At 37.2% G+C, this 25,159-nt stretch overlaps 1 protein-coding gene across 2 annotated transcripts in view; it reads right to left on the reverse strand.

The window, feature by feature from the left end:
• LRGUK (leucine rich repeats and guanylate kinase domain containing) overlaps positions 1 to 25,159 on the reverse strand; it is a 53,452-nt gene that overhangs the window by 13,537 nt on the left and 14,756 nt on the right. For both annotated transcript variants that reach the window (XM_062593967.1, XM_062593876.1), the window contains exons 9-18: positions 24,699 to 24,785; positions 22,658 to 22,764; positions 18,332 to 18,451; positions 14,959 to 15,055; positions 13,695 to 13,808; positions 9,072 to 9,273; positions 7,872 to 7,984; position 6,624; positions 4,242 to 4,399; positions 1,471 to 1,559 (exon numbers count right to left, since the gene is read on the reverse strand). In XM_062593967.1, the coding sequence (XP_062449951.1) occupies positions 1,471 to 1,559; positions 4,242 to 4,399; position 6,624; positions 7,872 to 7,984; positions 9,072 to 9,273; positions 13,695 to 13,808; positions 14,959 to 15,055; positions 18,332 to 18,451; positions 22,658 to 22,764; positions 24,699 to 24,785 (1,088 nt within the window). The remainder of the gene's footprint in view (positions 1 to 1,470; positions 1,560 to 4,241; positions 4,400 to 6,623; positions 6,625 to 7,871; positions 7,985 to 9,071; positions 9,274 to 13,694; positions 13,809 to 14,958; positions 15,056 to 18,331; positions 18,452 to 22,657; positions 22,765 to 24,698; positions 24,786 to 25,159) is intronic.

A 25,159-nucleotide genomic window follows, 5' to 3' on the forward strand; every position in this document is an offset into this window, starting at 1 on the left:
CAAGAGAAAAACACTGATTTATAGTTTTCTTCTCAGTATAACAGAGTTTAAAATGAATGAGTGGAGGGAGAAAAGTTCAGCTTCTTCAGAACTTAAACTTACTTAAAGAACTCTTCTCTAAAAGGACTGGAAAATGTATCATACTATGCAAGTCTGCCTGGAAGCTTCTGCTGTTGACTACTCTTGAGACAGTTCAGTTCAGAGGATTTTAAAGTACAAGGACACATTAATTAGTTCAGGGTTGCGTGTGGAGGCCCAACCTCTCAGTTGTTCTTCACAGATAGGGCATAGCCTTACGAACAAAGGTGAATTGAAGTAAGACAACTGAAGGGTTATTGCCCCCAGAGAGCCTTCCTATCCTTTCATGAAGATCTTAATCTGCAAAAGAAATGGTTGAACCTCATTATTAAGTAGATCCTGAAATCCTGCAGCCTGAAGAATTAATATATATTAGCTCCAATTTCAGATTAACACAATATGCTGGGCAATAAAGTGTCACAGTCCAGGAACTACTTTAACTGTGGTTCAGCCATTCCTGCTTAGGAGGCAAAGGCTCTGGAGATGGACAAGGCCGACAACTAGGGATACTGTATTTTTTGGTAAATTCTCCTATGGCAGGTGAGGAAGCTCACCAAGAGCTTTCTTTTTAAAGAGTCAGTCTCCAACCTTTGTCATTGCAAAGATTTACTTCAAAACATCTGGCCTGTAAAACAGCTGTCTGCATTTGTGCAGGCTTTAAATAAGAGCTGCAAGATGTGAACTATTCTATTCATTCTGATGACTGCTGATTTATAGGCCCATATGATATTTTAAATGTCAACACTGACAGTCCTTTCAGGGTAGGTAGGAAAAACAAGCAAATGAGGATTAAAATTAGAAAAATTAACACTAGTATTTACCAGGGGAAGGTAGGGCTACATAAAATATCAATTACAGATATTACATTGAGATTTATAAACTTTTAACATCATTTGGCAGGGCTAGGAGTGTGAGGAAGAAGAAAGAGAAACCATCAAGATTGGATTTCTCAAAAAACAGGAAGTAGAGCCAGCTTTCGGAAATTCTGCTATAAGCAGAGATACCCACAGTAAGATGTACTGAACCTTGTGCTGAGCAGGAGCATGATTTTCCAACACTAATTGCTAGTATCTCTCAAAAATATGTGCGAGACTGGGAGCTGCTAGAAAACTGATCCTTTCCTGCTCCCTGAGAGAAAAAATGCATAATAATTTCACAGTTTTAGACAAGCAACTTGTGGATGGCACTGCTTCATACATTTTTTGCTTTGAAACTGCTGCACTCCCAAGTCAAAAGACAGACTGTGTGCAATATATTTGTAGGGCTAGATTTAAACATGATAGAAAGGAGAGCTGCCTGTAAGATCTGCAGCCTCTCATCTTTAAGAGCATTGGAGAAGAAATCTAAAACAGATATTCTTCACTTTGTGGTAAAAAAACCACTCAACATTACCTTTGAAACAGCTGGACGTATGCGCTAGGTGCCTTCCCTGACAAAGCCTGATGTGCTGCAGAATGACGCCTCTGCAGAGAAGCTTCCTCCTGATAAAGAAATAAGACCAACTTTTATACAGTAACTTAAAAGTGTGCAGGGTAACTTAGCTGGCTGTGATGTTCTTCTTTCTTCCTAAGACTACAGTATACGTGTTTATATATTCTAGGAAGATAGCAGAGTTATATTATAACTAACAAGGTGCTAAATATGATTCACCAATCTAGACAAACTGAATTTTCATCTAAAAGCTTGCTAAAAAATGGCAGCCTTCATCTCCAGTGAAGCCCCATTTCTTCCTAACAGTCAAAACGTGCCAGAAGGTAGCAGGAAGGAATGGCTATGGGGAACCACATTAGAACAGGAATAATTCTAGTTACAGGGTTGCCTTCAGTTTCTTTTCACCAGCAATCAAGTGAATATAGTAGAATTTGCCTCTGCTGCATCTTCAATACACTGCCTTTGCCTCCTTATTCCTGCAATGCAGGAAACCTGCCTTACCAACTCTACATTAATCAATATTCCCCCCTCGGAGACGGAATTATCTTTTGCAAATTTCACTTAGTTAAAATGACTTTGTACAATACACAGTAGGATCTCAGGAGACTGGAAAATGTGGTCCTGAGTTTTAAGGACATGCTAATTAACATGTTCTGTAGCACAATGTAATTTCTCAGGTCAGACAAAGCCAGAACTACAGCATGCTTAAAAAAATAACATGCTAAATCACAGAGCAAAATTACTAAATACTGTTTTGTTAGCAATTAGTTTGCTAGACTGATTACATGACTGTAACAGAGGTGTGTTGTTATGGTATGAGCAATGACGGAGAATATAGTTAATCTGCTGACTGCTCACATTATGACTACAGTAGTCATAGTCATGCTAAATAAGGATCTGCTCATATGCTCACTGAGCTTGTGTTTTGTTTTGTTTTCTTTTGGCAAAGATAAAGTTCTGTCCCTTTTTTCCCTGTGTGGATTAGATGTATAGATTCCTTTGTGTTCATACCTTGCATAGTTAGTTACAACCACATAAAATTGGTGCAGTGTTGGCATGCTCACAAGGTGTAAGGTGACAGGGAATCTTATCTACTTTCTTTTTCTGAGCAGCAGATCCTGCCTATTATCTTGCTCCTGGATAGCTCACATCATATTCTTATTTTCTTTTTCTACGTGATGGGAGTGGAATGTGGTTACTGCGGTGACACCACATTATTTGGGTGCCAAAAGCACAAAAAATCATTTGTAGTCCCAACTTTAACAATTTAGACAAAATTTTACTTCAAGGCCACAGGCATATTTATAATCTTCATATTAAACACGGTTGAAGAGGTACCTGTGTTTCACCTTGAAGGTTTTACTACATCGCACTTCAGCTGATGCTGCAGAACTTTATACGCATGTAAAAAAATACTGAGAACTTAGTGTAGTAAATAACAAAAAGGTATTAACAGCACTGAACAAGGAGACTAATAAAAGAGCCTTATAACCACTGAGTAACCTAAACCCAAGGTAAATTATAGCCTCCTCCATCATAAGCCACTTCTCCCTGACGTGACAAAACATAAACTTTCAAAAATAAAAATAAGAAGATAGAATAAAAAGTTAGAAAAATGAATTGCTGAGAAAGAAGTGAAGGCAGAGAACCATCATTGTAAGAAAAATTTTGGCTTCTCTCTTTCCTTAAACTAACCAACCTTTGGATGGAAGAAACATGAAAAGGAACAACATTTGTGACACTTCAAATTCTTCATGGCTTGAGAAAAAAAAAAGTACTTCATAGTGGGAGAAAATGGAAAGTTGGGAGGTTCCCTATCCATGAAATCCATTTCACAATCATATCTTCCCCCACACACACCAAGGAGGGCCTTTCTTAAAGTCCAGGATAAGATAGGGGGGTTCTCTTACTTTGCTATGTAGAACATGAACTCTAAACATCAGAGGTAGTTTTAAACATAGAGTGGCGAAAGTGTTTAGCAAGTCATGCCTGACAAGTCATCGTTCATCAGTTTGACATCATAACCCTGGAATGGAACATAGCTTAAAGCTGCCATTTTTCTTTTTTTAGTTCTCCTGTCGTCATCATTGAAGAGGAGCATTAGACACATCTGCTTCATAGCCCCAACTCCCCCACTGCCTGCAGGAATGAATGCTTTTAGAGAACAGACTATTAGAGAGAAAAAAAACCAAAGAGATGAAGCTGAAGTTGCAAGAGGTTATCTGAAATGCAAGCACAGTGTTAAATCCATAGTTTGAAAAAGTAAAAGCAAGTGAGAAATGTGCTTACATTTCATCTCTGGCAGTTCTGGGCAGCATACACTCTGAGATACTCAACAAAACAGCTTTTCCACTGCCACAAGATAAAGCTCATTAGTGGTCCTCATTGTCCTGTTAACTGCATCTCACTGAATAGGACAGTTTCCTTATCTTTTTGAAATAGAAGAGAGATGATCTTCAGCTCCCTTACACCAGTACACAATTGGATGAAATCCATTACAATCAACAGATTTATCCTGGTGTAAAGTTGGGCAGAAAAGATCACTTGTCGTTTCAGCTGAGTTTACCTGCATAATTCTCATTAATCTGCCTTCATCTCAAAAAAAATAAAGACAAAATTAAAGAAGTCCAGCAAACAGCAATCAGATTGCTCTGAGGGAAAGAAGGGTCTGATGAGACACATGTGTTTTGCACATAACTTATCATTTCCATCCTGAGGCTAATTCTCCTTACCACAGGAACTAGTTGTGGAGCAAATCTATCTGAGATGCTTGCTGAATAGGTTTTGGCGGAAGAGTCCACGAATTCATTAAAGGATGAAGACTGAGTACTTCTAGCAATTACTCCACTGGGTGACAACCTTTGATTTTGTAAGAATCGCATTCTTGAACCTATTATGGGAAAGACACTTATCAACAAAAATATTCTGAACAGTACTCTGTTTGCAACAAACAGAAATTCTAAAAGAAACTAGACATTTTCAACAGTGATCAGCCGGATTGTGGCACCATTCTGGATTAGCAAAAGATAACTATAAATTATAATCAATATTAACTATTCAGTTACAAAACACTTTTTAAATCTTCAAAGCACTTTACAGATAAAAGACACATCTCCCCAAATACTTAGGTAAATGAAAGCTATGAAAGATCTGAATTCTGCCCCTTAGAGCCTACATCAGTGGACTAGGAAGAGCTGCTTAACTTTGTGTGCAAATGGAGGTGTTCTGGAGGCCCTGACATGACACACTGTTAAGACCTCCAAGCTAAATAGAGCCCACCTATTCAGAAGTTTTGACCTCCTCAGAGCTCCTGGAATCTGACAGGGAGTTAGAGTGGGGTGCCTTTTCTTCTGTTATGTATCTGAATTTCAAACATTACAAACCTAAGCCAGAAAGCTAAAGATACTAACTCACTTTTTCCAAAAACATTTTTTTCAAGTTAGAGAAATCTCTAAAATCTCTATACAAGGGGATTGGGATTTAGCCTGTCTATAAAATTACATCTAAATATTAGCTCAAGTTGCAGAAAAATTCTTATAAATATTGGTACATGGCAGTTTCAGGAGAAATTCAGTCATAAGAAAGGTTTCACTTTACTGAGTTCCACATCAAAGCACTTCTCATAAAGAGCTTAAAATGTAGAAGTCACATAATACATGCAAACAGAGTGGATGAGAAGCAAACAGACATCCAGTCTGTGTGCACATTCATATTTTAGATGTGGTTATTTTTATAACTATATACATTTATAAAAATTTTCAACAGTCATCAAATGACTCTCAGCCTAATCATTCTATACTGCTGGTTTGTAGCTGCCAGAAGATCAGATAAAACAGAGAAAAGAAGATTGCTGAGCTCTGTTTCAGGCACTGCAAATTACTCACTTTGACACTGAGTAAATAGTAAAGCCTAACCTTCAGAGGTGCAGAACCATGCACAGCCAAAACTTTTGCGGGATTTCCAGTACATAAGTATCCCTTTCCTCATTTGTAGAATACAAATAGCAACACACACATCACAGGCCTGCTGTGAGATGAAATAGTTGCAAAGTATCCAAATCCTTGGAGGAAAGCTGCTAACACAACTACAAAGCATTATCAACTCTGAAATGTATTATATTTCTGCTATTAAAAGTTTTTAAAGAGGACAGCTTATCTATTTTCTCTCAGTATTTTTACTCTATACATGAGCAAAGGATCTTGCATAGTTCATTAAAAAAAGAATTAACAATCACGATCTCAAACAACCAATCTTTCCCTTGCTACTATCTTACTAAAAATGTCCATATTAAAGACAACCTTGAGGTAAGTTTTTAAAAATAAATTATGTCACACAGTCCATAAGAGGAGATGATCTCTAGAAATAGGATAGTTAAATTTATTTAAACGCCTATAAATGAAGCTCTAAATGAAATTAATGGTGCGTTGTAAATTTAAAAGTTATTTTATGGACAACAGAATTACTCAAACCAATACTATTAAGGAAGTTTCTATAACTAGTGACAAACCACTCACTGAAAGAACTCAGAATTGCTGAGGAATATGAAGAGAGTCTCTTAAAGAAATTCCACACACATACATATGTATTTTCAAAAATACTGTGATTATATAAAAATCTTTTGTCTTTAACCCTCCCTCTCTTTCTTCTTTCCTGATAATCTAGTTAGGCTTTGGTGGTTGTCTTTGCCTCTCAGGACAAAACGTATCCAGTGGTTTTAAGATAAATAAGTAACAAGATTATAGTAAATAAGGCAAAGAAGTCTTCTTTTCCAAAATCCATTTATCTCTAGTTCAAACAAATGTGCAAGCTCTAGAAATGAAAATAAAACCTACATAGATTAAGATTAAATAAGAATCTCAGAAAGGTCCCCATTGCTGTAGCAGTGAGATGCCACAATATGTGTAGAAGCTTTTTCTTCTCCATTGGGAAATCAGCATTTATTAATTCTTTCAGGATACAAAATTACTTGAAATGATGAAGTGATGAATTTTACACTATCCTTCATTAACACTTTGAGACATTTCTGCCCTCCCTTCAGCTACTTTATTTGCAGCCTTCTGAGCCATGCAGAAGGTCATGAATATTGGCTCTTTACTGCTTAGAAAACTAATTACCCTCCTGTTGCAATGGATCTAACCAAGACAGCCATAAACCATGGGGCGTCTTGGAGTTAAAGTAGAGATTTCATATAAATCAGTTTTTGTTAGTCCGTGTTGTGCAACATCTTACTACTGTTCTATCCGTTTCTTATTTCTTTTCCCCAGTATCCTAGAGACTACATTCTGCTTTCATCCGAGCTGGTAACCTGGCCTGTTTGGAATAAATAAAACAGTTACAGCTGAATTCTTACAAGTACTTTAAACTAATCTAATCTGTGCTGCCTCTGACAATGGTAGTTTACTTTCTTCCTCCATAAGCAACCGCGCACCTCTTCTCTCTCCTTTTTCCTTGAGCCAATTATATAGCTATGTTAAGTCTGATCAAGGAATGGATATGTCTGAAAATACACTTTTTCTTTTTTTCTTTTCTTTTTATTTTTTCCAGGGTTACTTCAGTTGGAATTCTTCCCTGATCCAGATTCCACATAGATGCACAACCAGAGGAACCTGAGCAAAAGGGAGGCTAGGAATGTACAGGCAGGAGCACGGACTTGGATTAGCCTAAAGTGATCATAGGCTTCAGCCTTAGTCTGAAGCGCTAAAAGCCTTCCAACACCTTCCCAGAACTCCTCCAAAGGACAGGCAGTTTACATTTAGAAAGCAGCTCGGCTTGCTGTACCACAAAGAATGACATGCTATCCCGCAGGCAGGACGTGTGGGGGGTGAACCTAAGCCAGTAGGTGTCTTGGTACAGCTGCAGCCAAGCAGTTAACAATCATAGGGGGCCAAGAGGCATTTGGAATCAATTTACAAGTTGTCTTCACCCATCTTACTATGCTGGTTCTCATATACCTCTTCAGGCCTTTGGCTATCCCGAGGGAGACAGAAAAGTAAGCTTTCAATGACGTGCCCTGTTCTTGTTGCTCAGCAGTCAGAGAGGCACAAGCCTTTCAGCCAGGGACTCTCATTCAGACTGTGATTCATCCCTAATGAGGGGGAGATCTTAGAGCAAGAGTGTCCTCAGGAGAGTCATGCAGCACACTTTTCTGCATGTTATCACCTTGGGGCACACAGCAATGCCTGGAAAGAGCTGCATATAGCATATAGCCCCTGGAAAGAGCTGCATTAAAGATTCAGATCCCAGGAAAGAAACAGCCCAGGAGATCCATTACAGGGAAGCAGACCCATTTCAGGGAAGCGCACAGAGTTTTCGGAGACAAGTAGTCACCGTATTGATAAAGGCAGTAGCATGTGCTCAGACACAGTACCTGTTTGGCTATTCAAGTCCTGAACGCTATCAAAAACTGCAGGTGGCTCCAGCCCCAGGTATTCCTTTATGAGGAAACTCAGCTCTGTGAATGCCTCATCCAATTCATCTGCAGGGAGGGATATGCATTTCACAGTGTAAAGAAAGGATGTATAACAAAAGAGCAAGCTTTCACCAGTACAGAGTTACAGAATCACATAGGCTTGAGACAGAAATACATTCTTAACTCATCCAGCTCATCTCTTAGGCAGTACAATCCTTGTCTTCATAAATAGTGGATTCAAGAAAATAATCTGAAATTCAGCTCAGTTCTAAGTTTCTGCACTCATCCTAATCATTGTCCTTCTACAATCTGGTTTATTGTATTTTATTTGTTTAATATTGTATATTAAAATTATAAGCTCCATATGCCCTTGATAATAACGAAAAATACTGTATTCATGCCACCATGAAATATATTTCACCACCATAGGTGGTGAACCACAAAACCACTTCCACAAAAGGGCAGACAAAGAATGAACTGGAAAATGATTGCTCTCTCCACCATCTTCCATCTTCAATTTCTAAAATAATAATAATAATAATAATAAAGCCCAACAACACCAAGAAGCAAACATTTATTTTAATGAAATCTTGACCACTCACTCATTCCTTATTTTAGGCTGGAACACTGAGCAAATTACTGAGCAGTAGGGTCCTACAAAGAGCATCTTTGCAGAAGCCTCTCCATTAGAAAGGTTCCCAAGCTGTGCATCAGCTAGGAGTTCAACAACGGAAAAAAAGCCCATCCTGCCTAGAGACAATTAGATCTGCTGGATCACAAAAATCTCTGAACTTTGCTCAGAAATCAACAATTAGGATAGATCATGGAACATCAGCTTAACATTCTCATAAGAGAAAATACTTAACAAGTGTGCTGATGAGTTCAACATTTGGTTCACTTTCTAGGTGGACTTCAGACACAGCTAAGGTGCAGCAGAGCAATTCAGTCCTGACAGATCGCCAGGGCAACCAAAAGGTTTCCAGAGCAAGAATTAACAGGGCAAATCAATTAGGGTATGGTTCAAACTGTTGAGTATCAAGCCATTTCTCATCCTTCGTTTAATGTTTACCAGTGGCTTTGTTTGCATTGAACTTTCAGTTCATCTCTTGCTGTGACAGAATTCAGATCTGTATTATGAAAGAGATTAACTCACCTGTGTTAATTACTGCATCAAAGTATCCTGGAAAATTCTGATTAATTTTGATGTACATATCCACTCGGGAGACTGCCTCTTCAATCTCTGGCCTGCTGAATAATCCCTTTCTCCGCAGATGTCCCTCATATTTTTCTTTGTTCATTGGTACTAACAGGATATATCTGGGCTCAAAGTAGGTATTTTTCAAACTACGTACACCCTTTAATTTTAAACAGAAAACAGTCAATCTTTTATTCCTGAAAGCAAGTGCCTATTGAACATGTAGCAGTCTTTCAATTACCGCAAATTAATATTGGACACTTGAATCCAAGGCTACACTTCTCAAGATCTGGCATCAAGTTTACAAGGGAGCCAGGTTCAAGATGAAGGACCCTGAAGTTCACATGTGGAAGGCGTTGTATAAATATAGAATAATTTAGGATTAATAACTTAATCCTCAATACACTTTCTAAGAAATCCCCTTAGCGAAATTCCATAGTTATTTAAAACACGATACTTCACAGACCACCAGTTAACTGCTTTTCCTTCTTTGCCATCTCTTCTACTGCATCATAACCTGTGCATATGAATGAGTCACACCCTCGTACTAGTAGAGCCCTTCACTGACTGACACCCAATATAGCTTGTCTACATCAGTATTTCAGCCCGTAACTTTTCAATATGAACAAACTAAGACTTTTCTTCTCAACTGAATGGAAGTGAGCAGCTTCATTGAAATACAGACATATTTTGTTTTCCTGGAGCATACTGGTATAACCACAGCTCCCCAGCAGAGACATGATGTGAGCATTCTTCATCTGCTACGTTGCAGTCAGCCAACTTAACTCGAATCATTTTTATCAGCAGAAAGCTATCCTGAATGGGCCTTGCAGTGCAGCAGATTAAGTGATGTAGGTAATGGCACCAATTTTGAATTCTGATAGCTCTCCTTTACACCAACTCATACTTTGATGAATCTGCTACATATGTAACAGAATAGCATCAAATATAATACAGGAAGAATTTCAAAAGACATGGCAGACTTCAGCTTTTTAGGACAAAAGTCTACACAGAGGACAGAAGAGTGATAAAAGAAAAGTGATCACTTTAGATGTTTAATGATCATTTTGATAAAAACACCAGGCCAATGACCATTGTGGTGATGAACAGTTTATCCAAAGTTAAATGATAGCATGCACTTTATTACACTGCAGTGAACAGCTTACTTCAAATTTGCTGCAAGGCATGATATGCCTTCTTCACTACAGGGCCTGAGTGGCTAGGAACACAGAGTAACTAATGCGTCAAAACTGAGCAGCATTCATTACTTCATCAGAACTGAGTCACATCCATAAAACTGGGGTTCTCCAGAATAATTCTAAATATAGTCAGACACAAGCAAAATCATGCAAAAAGCATTAACTGACTGCACAACTTCCTGGCTTTTTTTCTTGTTTGCAGAGTGCTGGTTATGGAACACTAATTTGAAACATTCTAAAATCTAAGAGTGTAATTCTAGGGAAAAACCCTATCAATTTGGTGAAAATCAACAGAGAGAATTTGGGGTATTGAAAGTTTGGTATCTGGCTACATGACCATCTACTTTCAGCTAGGCCTGTAATCATTCAGAGATCAGGTAACTAGCAGAAGGAAGCCCCAGTATATTCCACTCTAATAACGACTTCTTCATCTCAAGTTGCACCATGAATGATTTCTTTCTCTGATCAAGAATAATGTAACAAATAATGTGTATGTCCCTGAACTAGGCTGGAACACGAAGGTAGCACCTAAGCATTTTAGGATGAGTGGGGCAGAGAAAAAAGGAAAAAATAAAGAGGGCCTAGAATATGCACAATGCCTTTTTTTATGCAGATACAATAGGGTGAATGGCTGTCTCATATTAAATAACATCAGAATAAAGAAATTGACCTTAAAATGAAGAACAGGAGAATGCAGGAGCTGATGCACTTGAAATCAAAATGATGTTTGGAGGTAAGGGGATCAAAATGTGAGTTTTCTCTATTTTCATATGAGGTCAAGATGGAAGGACTACTTGAGGTGAAAACTCCCATCTAGTAAACATAGGCTAAGCATCTCAGCTTCTACAGGTAGTGGCTGTAGAAAAGATGAGACTAGCATTACATGCTGCATCCTTTGATCCTGCAGGGTAAACAACTGAATAACTAGTGACAAGCACATTAGAGAGTGGACTTTGGCAGGAGGAAAGCTGTAATGTGCATTTCTGGAAGCATAATGAGACATGTTAGCCACTCTGCCACTACACCTCTGGTTTGAACACGCAGCTCCTTCAACTACTGTGTAGGTATTGACAGCTACACAAGCAAAGGGAAAGCACTGCCAGGATCATACATGCTTACTTCGATACATACTGTGTGTCAGACTCGTAGCAGCTGCACTAATAAGCGTAGACTCAGCAGGATCTGACTGTGAAAATTTGTATCGGTCACCTTTACCAGTGAAAGATATACTCTAGATTAAAAGGAATGCATAGCTCTAAATCGTTTGTCTTAGCCCATGGATCATAATTAAAATTTCTTTTAATAGCGCTAAATCACATTTGTTATGAGCTTAGAAGAAGATAATGGACTTGGATAACTTCTATTCGGATACATAATTCACCATTATTGTTTCTCATCTGCTAGCAGAATGCATAGCCATACAAGACTGTGCATAATTACTATGTGAACTTGAAACTTCTGCATCAAAGGAGTTTCTTAGATGCCTGTCCATGACAGTAGCTTCAGTAACACTCAGTTAAAGTTATGGTCACTACCCATGTGGCTGAGTTAATCTCCTTATGAATAAACATGAAGTTCCAGTAAGTTCTTTCTCCTAAATTATTTAATAATATATCTACTTTGTGAAGAATTCAGAGCTTTAAAAGGCACCTTACTCCATCATATTTCATCCTCTCCTATTTGTATTCCCTTGCACATTTAAGATCTGTCTGGCAAGACAACAAACATACTTGATACCTATTGCAATCAATGGAGACTGAGGATGATTCACAGCTCTGACAAGACAGAGGAAAAAGAGGAAATGGAACTGCACAGAGATTAGGTTATTGAATTGCTATTTGAGTATCGGTCAAGGAACAGACAGACGATCAAGAGTAGGATTCCACCACTAAAGTGCTGACCATTTGGGCAAGAAGCTACTAATTTTTTTTAGCACTGACATACTGCTATTCAGTTATTTGTATATGTATATGCAAGCCAATAAATGGGTACACATTTATCTGCAGCAAATGGGACTAAAGCTCCGTAGGAACATTACAGCTTTGAACCGATAACTAGTTTTTTGATCATTTCCACAAAAATAATCAATCTAAAATTAATTAAATTGATTATCAATTTTTGCTTCTGTTTCCTTAGTCATTCCACTTAACTACGGATGCACATCTTATGGTTCTAAGGTAGCACTAAAGCCTTCCACACTCCTTTTTCATCCCTGTTAATTCCCCTCCCTTCCCCCTCTCATCTAGGGAGTGCAGCAGGATCTGTGAACTTATAGTAATCCCACACAGGTAATGCTAAACCAAATGAACGCAATGAAACCAAGTAACAATTAGCATCATATTCGGGGCATTCTGTAGAGTCTCTCTCATTTTGGAAACTCATAACTATGAAGCTAATTTTGAAAAAGTTTGGAAGGAAGCATGCCTTTCCTTTTTGTCACCTCAACCCTTAGCTAGTAAATCTTGATCCCTCTAAGATAATGAGAATTATTTAATTAGAAAATTAGCTAAAAGGTTAAATCTCATTCTTTTGGGATTCCAGTGAATGAGTTTTGACACTTCGTTGGTGACCTAGTTTCCTAAGCAAGACTTCTGAGATTTTGCCATCTGTGCATGTGCACCTGACAAATCTCAGACAGGGCAAAGTAATCCCTTGTAGAGTTTTCAACTTTTAACAGTTCTGCCCAAATCACTGCCTCAGGGCTCTATGCATCCTCCATTGCTTCATCAGTAAATAAGAAGCCTGGCATCTTTTTAGGGATGCCCAGTAGGTGTTCAGTTCTAGAACAGCCCACATAAGACTGAGGATGGATGGAAAGCACATGGATGAAAAAGTGCCATAATGGAAAATACTGGTGATGTGGTAAGGACATGAGGCTACTAAAGATCAAGAAAAAGTAAGAAATCTTAAGAAGCCAATGGTGGAATCTATCTGACTAAATGGAGGCATCTTGTATCTATATGCGAGCAGTATCAAACTCTTCCTTTATAGACAAATGAGAGCTACTTTGATAGAGATAGTGAAGTTTAAGGTACAGACCATCTGACCAAACAACTGTATCTCCAGTGAGTGTAATGCAGGGCACACAACTAGTTCAAATGTAAACATCTACATTGCAATACCATTTGATTCCTGCTAGGGCATCCAAGGCATCCACATCTGGCAGATATGATGCAAACCTAAGGAGGAAGTCCCACACCCTTCTGGATCAGCAGCGGTAGGCCAGGAAGTACACTGCAGGATACCTCTCATGTTACTAAATGCCTCTATGTAGGCAGCTGAAACAAACCCTTAGACAGACTACATGAATTCCTCCCCTCCCTCAGACAGTTCTCAAAGAATGACTCATTCAAAAAATAGTTAAGCAATAAGTAATCCTTACCTCTATTTCTAAGTGAACACAGGTTGCAAGACCCTCTCTGGCAATTGATTCAATAGTGTCTCTTCCAAGTCCATAGTAATAGCCACTGTATTTAAAGGTTGCTACAAATTTCCCCTGAAATTCAAAACAGTGAGAATCATGACAAAGGAAACACTTTAATGAGAAGAGCTTTCCTAAAGGAGCATAATCACTCTGGACTTCCTTGCTTTCTGTTCCTACAAAGTTCCTCCATGCCTAAATCATCAATGATAATGAGGCCAATGGGAATACAAAATTTTCAGAGAAGTGCACGTAACCAGGCCTGCAGGGCGCAGTTCGTACATTGTTCATGGATAATAAAACATCAGTGCCTTTAAAACAAGATGCTGACAGGTTACAACTTTTATTGGTTATTCATTCACACTGTAAAGAAACCAAGATCTAAAGCAACAGGCATCCTTTTTTTGACATTATATCAAACCATATGGTTATGCCTTGTAAAATAGAAGATGCCTAAAATAAGCGAGGACAGCAACACATCTGCAAGGAGAATGTATAATTGCCCAAGAAATTTCTTAATTAAAACTTGACATTCAAACTTTGGTGCTCAATATTATGTCTAGAGAGAAGTTAGCAGATAATATTGTTTTAAATTTAAACTATCTGATTATTGAGAATTATCATTAAGACAAAGACCAGTTGCTTGAGACTCTGTTGGCTCCCCTGTTTACATAGGGACAAATAAATGAACTCTATTGGGGCTTTTCAAGGCAGAATTTTATTGCAGACAGCAAAAGGCATCAGAAACAGTAGCTGAAGGCATACTGTCTTCAGAGAGAAGTAGACTGCCTTTAGGGTAAATTTGCTAAACTCTGAAAAACTGTATTCTCTGCAAGGCTGCTAGAAGACTGGCAGGGAGAGAAAAAAGGGACGGCAGCTATTTCAAGGATTTTTCCTCCCTGCACCCACACTAGGTATTTGCGTATGAAAAGAAGTTGATTTTTGCATTATAATATTGTTTAAAGATTCTTACTGACCACTGTGCTCACTTAGTGTGCATATACATATAAACACACACCCACACACACACTCAAGAAAAGATAGCATACATATTCAATGAATTTGTGGTTACTGTGTATGCTTTTAGGCCATATAATTGTGAGTGAATGAGCATGCAAACACAGACTTAAACTTTAAAAAAGAAAGAAATCAGACCTGGACAGAGAAGTTGAGTTCACTCTGACTGTAGAAAATAGGCCTACTACAATACTAGTCCAGTACTTACCATGTTCAACATTTTGTCAAATGCTTCTTGAGAAATGAAATAGTAATCAAGTCTGTTTTCTTCACCAAAGTAAGCTGCCCTGGTGGTGTGACAGGGACTGGAAGATATATGGTATAATAAAGAAATAACCTGTTTTCAATCACAGAAGAAGCTATGGAACAGGAGGGGGGGAAGGGGAGAATACTATAAATCATTTTATTTTTAAGGAGAAAAGAAATATGAGAACTATAAAGAGGTGCAAATCATACCACTAATGCTGCATATTTGAAAGATTAACTCATAAATACAGAAAAAAAGTTTAAATGTAACATTACATTTTGGCTATAAATCCCTCCCCAACCCAGGATAGCCTGAACTGAAGCTGTCACAGCACCCAGTAATAGAGAAATGATGAAACCATTTTTCTTCCAGTTTTGTCAGCTTATGGATGATACAAAGAAGAATCCTAAATATGGAAAAGGAATCTGGGAGTTAGGCTGAACTGTGAGTTTAAGAGATGTAAAAAACAATCATTAAATGGAGCCCCAGTAGTAAGGGTAGAAACTACCCTGAAATTGGAGAGATTAGCAGGATATAACGCAAGAAAAGTAATCGCTTGCTGTGACATAAGGTCAATAGGATAAAAATACTAAATACTAAAATGAAATACTAAAAAACACAAACAAAATATTCCCCTACCACTAAGTCAAGACATGCAGCAATACTTGGCATTACAGCATTCAGATGCTTACGTTCTATCTTATGAAATGATATTTTGCCAATTGCTTCTGGTTTGATTTTGTTTTTAATTTTTAAATGGTAAGGCAACACAACAACAACAACAAAAAATGTCACGCAGACTTTGCCACTGATTCACACTGACGTTTTACCTCTTTGACTTCTGCTAGATTGTCCTGGAAAATATGGCAAAAAATATACCACCTAGTAGGCTCACCCATGTTTGTGCATTACAAGTTTTTTATACTGCTTAAAAAGACAAAGAAGAACCAGACAGGGAGATGTGGTTTAGTGACTAAAGCTGCAAATTAGCAGATTACAGAACAAAAAGAAGCCTCTTCATACCAAATCAGTACTGTCTGGAGCATGGGCCTAAGAGTCAACTTGCATGGTTTCATTGCTAGCCTAGGACTTGTCTAGAGTATTAGTCATTCAACATAAATAATGATAAATCTGAAATTGATGGACCTGTCTACAGTTGACAGATTCTTGTCTACAGTTAAGTCTCCTCTACACTGCAACTGTTACCTAAAATTGTAGACTACAGAGTATCTTCTAAGCCAAAAGCAATGATCTATTTTTTTGCTTGATCATGATGCTGCGCTGAAAAGACTTATTTAATGCTTTCTCCTGTTCCTTAGGCATTCTGATTGACTTCTAACAGTATAGTTGATTTCCTTGTTTTTCTTGTTCTCTGAGACTTTCCAAAGAAAACCGTCCAGTGATGAATTGTATACATTTTTTCTGTTCTTTTATTTAAGGTAGCTGAGTTACTAATGACTTAAGAAGTTTAGTTTATAATACAAAGGTTGACAGATCTTAACTATCACGATATTAGACAGTGCCATATTCTTCTTTTTTTTTAAAAAAAAAAAGTCAGTGAACTGTGGCAAATGAGAACACCATGCTATACACATGGACTCTATAAAATTTCACTTCAAAGGCCTAATTTTCTTTAAGATATTATAAATGTATCTAGCTTTAAAGGTCATTCCTGAGCACTACCCAGATGGTTTGAGGGTCCAATTTCATTTTATTTTTGAAACACTTTTAAACATTACAACCCTTTTTAATTGCAAGGCCATGTTTACATTCAAACTGCTATGGTATCTTGCATGAAATATATTTTTAATGAGTGGAATGTTTGAAATTTAAAAGTGTAAGCCATAAAATTGCTTAAATCTCCACTGAATAATTAAAGTACAACTTTGCTTTATGGTTGCAATTTTCTGCTCTGTTAAGATTCTGTTTCTCTCCTTTTTTTCCCCCTCCTTAAGCATAAAACTTTTAGGAAATAAAAAACACAGTATAAAAACAATGCTCTTAAAAAAAAACATACAGCGCTTGGAAAAATCAAACTGGTTTTCAGTTAGTTTGTAATTCCAGCCTAGTCTTTCAAAACATAATACTTCCTTTAAAGAAAGACATAAATCATTTTTCCAGTCACATAACCTTCATAGATCTTTTGTTAAAACGCCTTTTTGACTTGCTAGTTGGATGATTTAATCTAGCAGGTAGCTATAATCCAAGTACAGAGCACACAGAAATACAAGCAGGCTTCTTCACTGTGGATGGGGATTAAGTTAGAAAAGATGGCTACTACCAAACTCACACCAACAGGCAGACGAAGGCCCTGTTGCGCTAGAACACCAAGCAATTATTCTGACATATTCACACCCCCAGTCCCTTTCTTGCCACTTACCACTTCAATACCTGTAGAGACATGAATCCAGGGATTCAGGCCTTACAGAATAGCACTTATAGCAAGTGCTATACAAGTGAAACTATGGCCAAAACAACACTAAGAAAATTAACAAATAATTGTATAGTGAAAAAAAAAACAGAGAAACAATGTAACAGGAATAGAGGATAGCAGATCAGGGTTGTATACTGTGTACTACACTATCTATTAGATACTGGGAAGAATAGAATAGGTGGACAAGTAAAACAGCTTGTATCACCTGATTTTAGGCAACAGGTAGCAGTGGTCTAACTTAGAAGGGCAGACTTCCAATCTACTACGCCATGAAAGCAGGTAGGTGCCTCAGGGAAGCGATTCACAAATGCTGAATCTCTCTTGGAAAGTGTTATTCCCTCTCCACTACACCAATACACAGAGAGCCTAAGGCAGAAAGGATCCTAATTTAGGCCTTTCAGGGAGGGAGAATTAGTCCTCCCAGACGATGCTGAAGTCTGAAAGGTGCCATTTGCTTTGATAATACCACTCACAGGATAATCAACTGGTCCAGCAATTGCTCTTGCTTCTTTTGCTAGCTTCTGGATGCAGACTGCACATGCGTGCTAATGTGTTTATATGCAGGCACATTACAAAAATTAAGAAAAAGGTATACATATATAAACAGACTTTTAGGATGAGGGGAATGTGTGAGCATAGAACAGATCAACAAAAGCAGCACTAAATGATGTGTGTTTGAAGTTCATCTTTGAAAAGAACATGACAATTTAAATAGCTTTTCTTTAAAAGAAGATATCTGTTCCCAGAGCTAGATTGCCTGAAGTCATCAAATAAAGTGCATAGCAATGAACATTTGTTGGTCATCTTTAACTTTTAACTTGAAAAAAGAAAAATAAAAGAACAGTAGCAATTTTAGCCATGATCACTTAGTGTTCTTTTAAACTTACAGTGTAAACTTACCCGTATCTGAAGAAATTGTTGTACTGTCTGCAGATCTTATGTGTAAGCTCTCTCTTACCGCAAGCAAGAGGGCCAACTAATACCAGCATGGGGTAAGGAGCATCCAGACTAGGTAAAGTGCTACAAGAAAGGAAAACAAAGAGCCATTACATTAGCTACAAACAAAGTCTTCAGTAACTTTGTATAAAGTCTCTGCATATCATCATTTGAACTAATCTCATCTATCACACTATTCACATTGTTCACAGCACACACACAAGTCAGGAGAAGAGAGTGCTCATTTTGATACGCTCTAAACACTAAAATAGCATAAAACACTTTGTTAAAAACCCCAGGGTCTCTTCTGCCAAAGGAATAGTATTTCGCGTAGTATAATCTTCTCCAACTTGCACTCTTTTCTAAAGCCCCCTCTGCAGCTATGGTGCTGCTGGGATTTGTTTAGGAGTTTTCCAGTTCTACTGCAGAGATGATAATATTTTCATCATCAGAATAATGAGTGTAGCACAAACCTGGACCCAACCCCACAAACTTTTATGCACTCCTGCGTGCAGTCTTTCCGACTTCCTCGGCTTTGCCAGAACAAGGCAGCAATTTGTAAAGTGCTCTTCAATTCAACACACTGAAAGACACTAATATCTTAAACTCCACTGAACATAAAGAACACCGCAGTGAAAGAATGCAAAGTGCTGCACAAATACAAAGGCTTCACTTAGGCTCCATTTTTTCCCTGCTGAGCAAATGGTTAGATCCCAAAATTTCCACTACACCTGTAAATACTAGAGCTGCACTTTTCAAGTCAAGCAATTTATTTAGGCATTTAAAAATAGAATGTAACTTTGGACTCTCATTTTTACATTGCAGCTAGAGTTTAAGATTATGTCATTTGATAATGTGTCAGAAATAGCTGAAAAAGTTTCAAAACCACTTTTTAAAAAAACAGTAAATAGCTTTATCTCTATTTAAATTTTAAAGTGGAAAAAAAAGATCATGTGTGCATTAATCTTCAATTTAATGTGATTTAAAACATGTGAATATAAATCCCAGGAAGCAAGGTTTATAAGAGAAGTAAAACAAATAAGTCACTAACTCCCTATGAAGTAAGTATAACTATCCTACTCAAGCATGAAGGAAAAATAGTTTAAAGTAATGGCTTCACTCCTACTTTAGGTTCAGGTCAGCAGAACAGCTCTATTTTCTACTTGATTATCTATATATAATGGGACTTGATGTTTTAGAAGCACTAAGATAATAACGTAATTTAGCCTCCGAATTCTCCTAAGAGTAGAGAAGTACTGTCTGCACTCAAGAAATAAGAAACAGAAATACCTAATAAATTGAGCGAATGGCTCAAGGCTATATGTACAAGCTGTTACTAAACTGTGAAATGAACCCAGATCTTGGCCCAGTGTTCCATCCATTAGATTATTTTAAAACAGACAGTAACAGAACCTTTGGGAGACGTAAGGCTTTTTACTTACTGGACTGGTTGGTGACATTTACAAAACGTTAGAGAACATTAGCACATTGTATTAAAAATATCAGAGAAGGTAAAAATAATTTTTTACAGTCTTTACCTAAATCTGTTAGGTTGTTACCTGCTGTTCAATTTAAGAAACATCCTTCCTCCCCTCCTCGCTATTTGAACTCTTTGTATTGTCTTTCCATTTTCTGTCATTTCTAGTTTGAAAAAGATCAGTTTAATATAACATGACCCACAACCAGGGACAGTGGTGGATACTACAAGTGCATGATTATAAATTAACTATTTTAAAGACAGAAATTCCATGAAATATGTTTAAAAACTGGCGATTCAAAATTATCAAGACATAGAAGAAAAGTTCTCATTACTACTCAAGGCCATGCCCTTTGTGAATAATGATGTTAAGAGTTCTGTCTTCTCAGGCCGGCCTTATCTTCAACATAGTTTTAATATATTGCTTCTAACTGCACAGAACCTGTGCTATGCTTGCAAATTGCAGAATTCTCTCTATAATCTTTTCTTTTACCGAGAAATATCATATCCAGGAATGATAAAATATATCATTGCTTGATACGATTATACTTGGAATTCTAATTTCTTTAAATAATTTCCCATTACTAAAACAGAAGAACATGTCCTCAAATTCCTGCGATTTATTATTTCATTGGTAGAACATGGAGAATATTCCTGATAATTCCACCTTTTATTACATCACCACCTACTGTTTCTCAAAAGATAAACTAAAAGTTTTGCTTTTTGTACAACTTGTAAGCAGTATCTCGTAAAATACAGCGCCCTTGGTTCATTTGTGCAACTTTCTACTTTCTTTGCCTTTGGCAATACAGTAATACACTGCTGTGCAAGATTAATAGATTTCAAGGCTAGAAGGGACTACTGTGATCATCTGGTCGGACCCTCTTTATCACACCGCCCACAGGATTTCCCTGAGTTAGTTTGCATATCAAGTTGGATACCTGGGGTTCAGCCAGAACGTATTGTAATTAAAAAATGCTCCAATAGTGGAGAATTCTTGGTACCCTTGGTAGATTGTTCCACTGGTTAATTACCTTCATTGTTAAAAATAATCATGCCCTATTTTTTCTCTGAACGAATTTATCTTCTGTTGCTAGATAGCAAATCTCATTGTGTATTCGCCCAATAGACCAAAGAGCCCTCTGTTATTAAATTTCTGTTCCTCGTGTAGCAGTTATAACTACGATCAAGTTACCTTTTTAAGTGTCCCACGCATTTATAGTGGGGAAAAAATATACATAATATTGTTTAGTGGTGTGTTACCATGTAATTAAAGATAGAATCACAAGGCATAGAGAGAGGGAATAGCACGAGAAACTTAACGCTGACATTTTCTGACTGCAGAGGATGCAACAGTATAACTTTTTGCTGTGCTTTCAGGTTTTGTTTTTAATAGAGATACTATTAAAATAGAATTAATTATAATCTCATCTAAAAAGATAAATGCAAATGAACTATAGCAATCTGGTTCCAATAAGCATTTTATAGTGTAGAATGCTGTTACACATTATCATTAGGAAGATTTCATTAATGACTGTGTTGTGTGCTTTTCCAGCTGAGCATGGGCAAACATTCAAAGCATTATTAACACTTTTGGCCAGTACCTCAAATGCTGGTCCACATGTTTACCTGTTTGTGTATACAATACCTCTGACAGAAGGCAGAGTTGTTTCTTTCCAGCAATAACGATACCGATACATAATTCAATAAACAAATATTTAAATTGGGATTACGGCTGTTTTGGAATAAATCCATACCTTTAGGTAAAACAACTGCAAACAGTAAATAACTGGTTAGATTTTCCTTTTGCTCTTTTCATTTTTTTAATTGAAAAAACTATCTGCACCGTTGAGATGGTTCTTGTTTTTTGTGGTCAAGTCCAGAAATAACAAAAGACACATAATAACTATATTCTAAAAATGTAAATTTCTGAGTTACTAAATCATAGACCTTAAATCAGCTTACTAAGTTATGAATTAGGATGTCCAAAATGGTTCTAAAACAAGATCTGGGACATAAAAGTTGATCTCAATACCCACTGTAGTTGGCAATAATAATAAACCAAGCATATTTCATAGCATCTCCCACCAGAGTATGTCAAGTACTTTCCAAACATTCATCAAGATGATAACACATCTGCACAGCAGTGAGGTATGGTTATTTCCATTTTATAGATGAGAAATGAGATAGGGAGAAGTCACCTGGCATGACAAAGGCAATGCTAGAAAAAGAACACTGATTTGCCTCTCCCTTCTGTGCTTTAAACGACAGTCAACATCATCTCCTCTCAAAGGCAGAAGTAGCTGGACTTTGTTGAGTATAAACTTGAAAATTTGGCTTTGTGAATACAAAATGTGCCCCAAAGCCACAAAATAAAGCCATTTTGCTCACAATGGGATGCCAGCAGTACGAAGAGAAGGAGTAAATAGACTAGGCAGAAGAAATATTTTGCAGCTCTCTTCTCTCTCTAGAGATTTTTAAAGTGCCTTTGGGTATTGACAGAAATTTTGCATCTTTCATTTATGGTGCAAATGGCCATCTGTTTCAACAGATTGTTTAAAAGAAATGGAGCTGTGGGCAATCTGTCTCAGAGTTTAGAGGTGAACAACTAACTTCATTTCATAATCAATTCAACCAAACAAGATTTGCCTAATTTTCAGGCTGCTAACAGCATACTACAGAATGCCTACTCTTCATTAGATTAACTTAAGGGTGGGAGAGGGACATAAAAATGTCCCTCTAAATACGACAACATATTCTGCTTTACTTGAGTGCCACCCTCAGGAGCAGACATGAAGTGAAGGTAAGCGTACCTGTCAAAGATCCTCTGGGGCTGCATCATGCTATACATAATATGCGTCATATGATCTTTAGCAGCAACAACTTCTGGAGGCGGATCATATTTATTCACAGCAGCAACCTGTTTCCAGAGTGCAGAGGCAAAAAAAGGAGAACAGTGATGTAATTGTTCCCAGCTTCACTATGCTACTCAGATCACTTTGAATAATGACAGATTCATATTTGTGTGGGTCAGTTTTTGTATCTGGCTTGCCTATAAGCACTTCTCTACATAAATCTTTTCAGGAGATTTAAGTAGCTTGAGAGCTGGATGGAAGGCAGCCAGAAGTAGCTCGCCATCTTTAATATATTCAACCTTTCCTTGGAAGGAAAACAGGATGCCACATAAGATACAAAGTAATTTTCCTTAGGTTTTAATTATTCATTAATTTGTCTCCTCTCAGTGCTGGTGGAAGATGCCAAACTAAAATCCTTAGGGACTGATGGCATTCATTTATTCCTCGGAAGAGGAAAAAAATGGGCATAAAAAAAGTAATCAAACTGCAAATTGGTCCTGAAAATGCATTTCTGTTTTTCCTGGGAAGAAGGGCACTCAAACTGTAGAGACACTCTCCACCTATTCTGTTGAAATTTCTATGGAGAGTACTGACCTGTAATGGGCTGTATTTTTTACTAGTAGTACTACTACTCATTCAGAAATAGCCTAAGAACTACTGAGTCACTTCATGTAAATCATCAAATATCAACTAGCCAACACTAGTGGAAAATAATGCTGAAAGCTCTGATGACAGTCATGTCCACATTGGTAGGCAGTATGGTGCAACAGGAGTAGATCTTTAAAGCAAAATGTTTAGTACTCAGGACACAATGTCCACACTATTTATGTTTTGTTTATGTTATTTCTCTCTAGCTGTAGTCCAGTCCCATGGTCTGAATTAGTGACTAGATGCGCATTAGGTGTATCCTGGAGCATAGCATCTAGTTTAGTTTAGTCCAGAAGAAGCTGCAAGAATATTCTGTAACAGGAATCAAGCATGGCATGGCAAGATTCACTTCAAATCTATATTCTTCATCTAAACTAGAACATCAAAGTATATCCATTTTGTATATTAGGGAGGGAGAACAGCTGCTGCCTCCAAATACAGTATGAAAAAAGAATTTATGAGGCTGGAGTAGTTGTTCTAAAATAATCCAAGGAGAGGATTTTCTGAAATAACTGTAACCACCCAAAAGTAAAATGGTAGTCTAGATTGGTCAGCTAGGCTCTCTTATGGTTCATAGAGAAAGAGAGGTTTCTTGAATGTATTAAAATTTTTATTGGAAGGAAAACAGACTACCACATTAAGACAGAATAAAATCAACATCTCAGACAAATGGAGTAAATTACACTCTAGCATCAACCCCTGTCTATGTTCACAATAGCTAGAGCTTGGCCTTAAAGAAGAATCCTAATATTCTTGCAGGTAATGTTAGGCGTGATGAATTTCATTTAAATAATTTTATAAGGATATTTCCCTAGAAATCCAACCCCAACTGGCAACTGTTAATCCTAAAAGTTCTCTCATGGCTTGGGCCCAAATACTATATACAGCAACAAATTATGGCAAGAGCAGCACAAGAGGAGAAGGTTTTTATTACAATAGAAAGTTACTGCAACCAGTCCCAGTAGTTGTTTCTTGGGAAAAGATTTTACAGTGAAAGCTGTATCGAATGGAATTGGAAACAAGTATTGCTATAATATGCATGGTCTACTCTGCAGTACACATTAAAAAAATCCACCACCAGTATTACCAGTAGTAGTGCAGCAGTTACCATTTCATAGTATTTCATGAATACTGCTATTGGACATGAACTAGTAACTAAGGCCTGCTAAGGCTGCTAAGAAATGCTTCTTCACTGAACTCCTCATCAAATTTGTCATCCTGTCTAAAACATGGAAGATTTGTCACACTCACATGACAACAAACCTTTATTCACATGTACAGCTTTAGCAAAGTTTCTTGTAGTTGCATTCATTATTTAGCAAAATTCCAGAAAGATACAATGTTTACATACCTTTTCTTCCACTGAAATCTTCTTGCAGTCCAGTTCTGTTAGTTGGAGCAACGTGAAAATCACCAAGAGCCAATAATCTGTTTGCTTCTGAAGGACAAAGTTTCCACTTTCACTGAAAGTATTTAACTTCATCAATCTAATATTTAATTTCAGTTGGCTGAAATTTCAGTTGGCTGAAATTAAATTGACTTTAACACTGTAACATAAAAAAGCTTTTTATCCTGAAGATTGTCAATACACTGTAAAAATTGACCACTTCCCTGCCACCAGAATCTAGTTCTAATAGAATCTAGTTCTAAAAACTAATACTTCTTCAGAAGTTTGCAATGACATTGTTCAAAAGGTTTAGAAAGGAATTTAAAAAAACATCACCATGTCTACCTGAACATCAAGTAAGACTGTTGGAGAACTTTAAGTAATTATCTGTACTGAGTTAAGTAATAAACTGTGATTATTACTTC

Source organism: Rhea pennata, chromosome 1 (genome assembly GCF_028389875.1).
Source record: "Rhea pennata isolate bPtePen1 chromosome 1, bPtePen1.pri, whole genome shotgun sequence".
Lineage (NCBI taxonomy): Eukaryota > Metazoa > Chordata > Aves > Rheiformes > Rheidae > Rhea > Rhea pennata.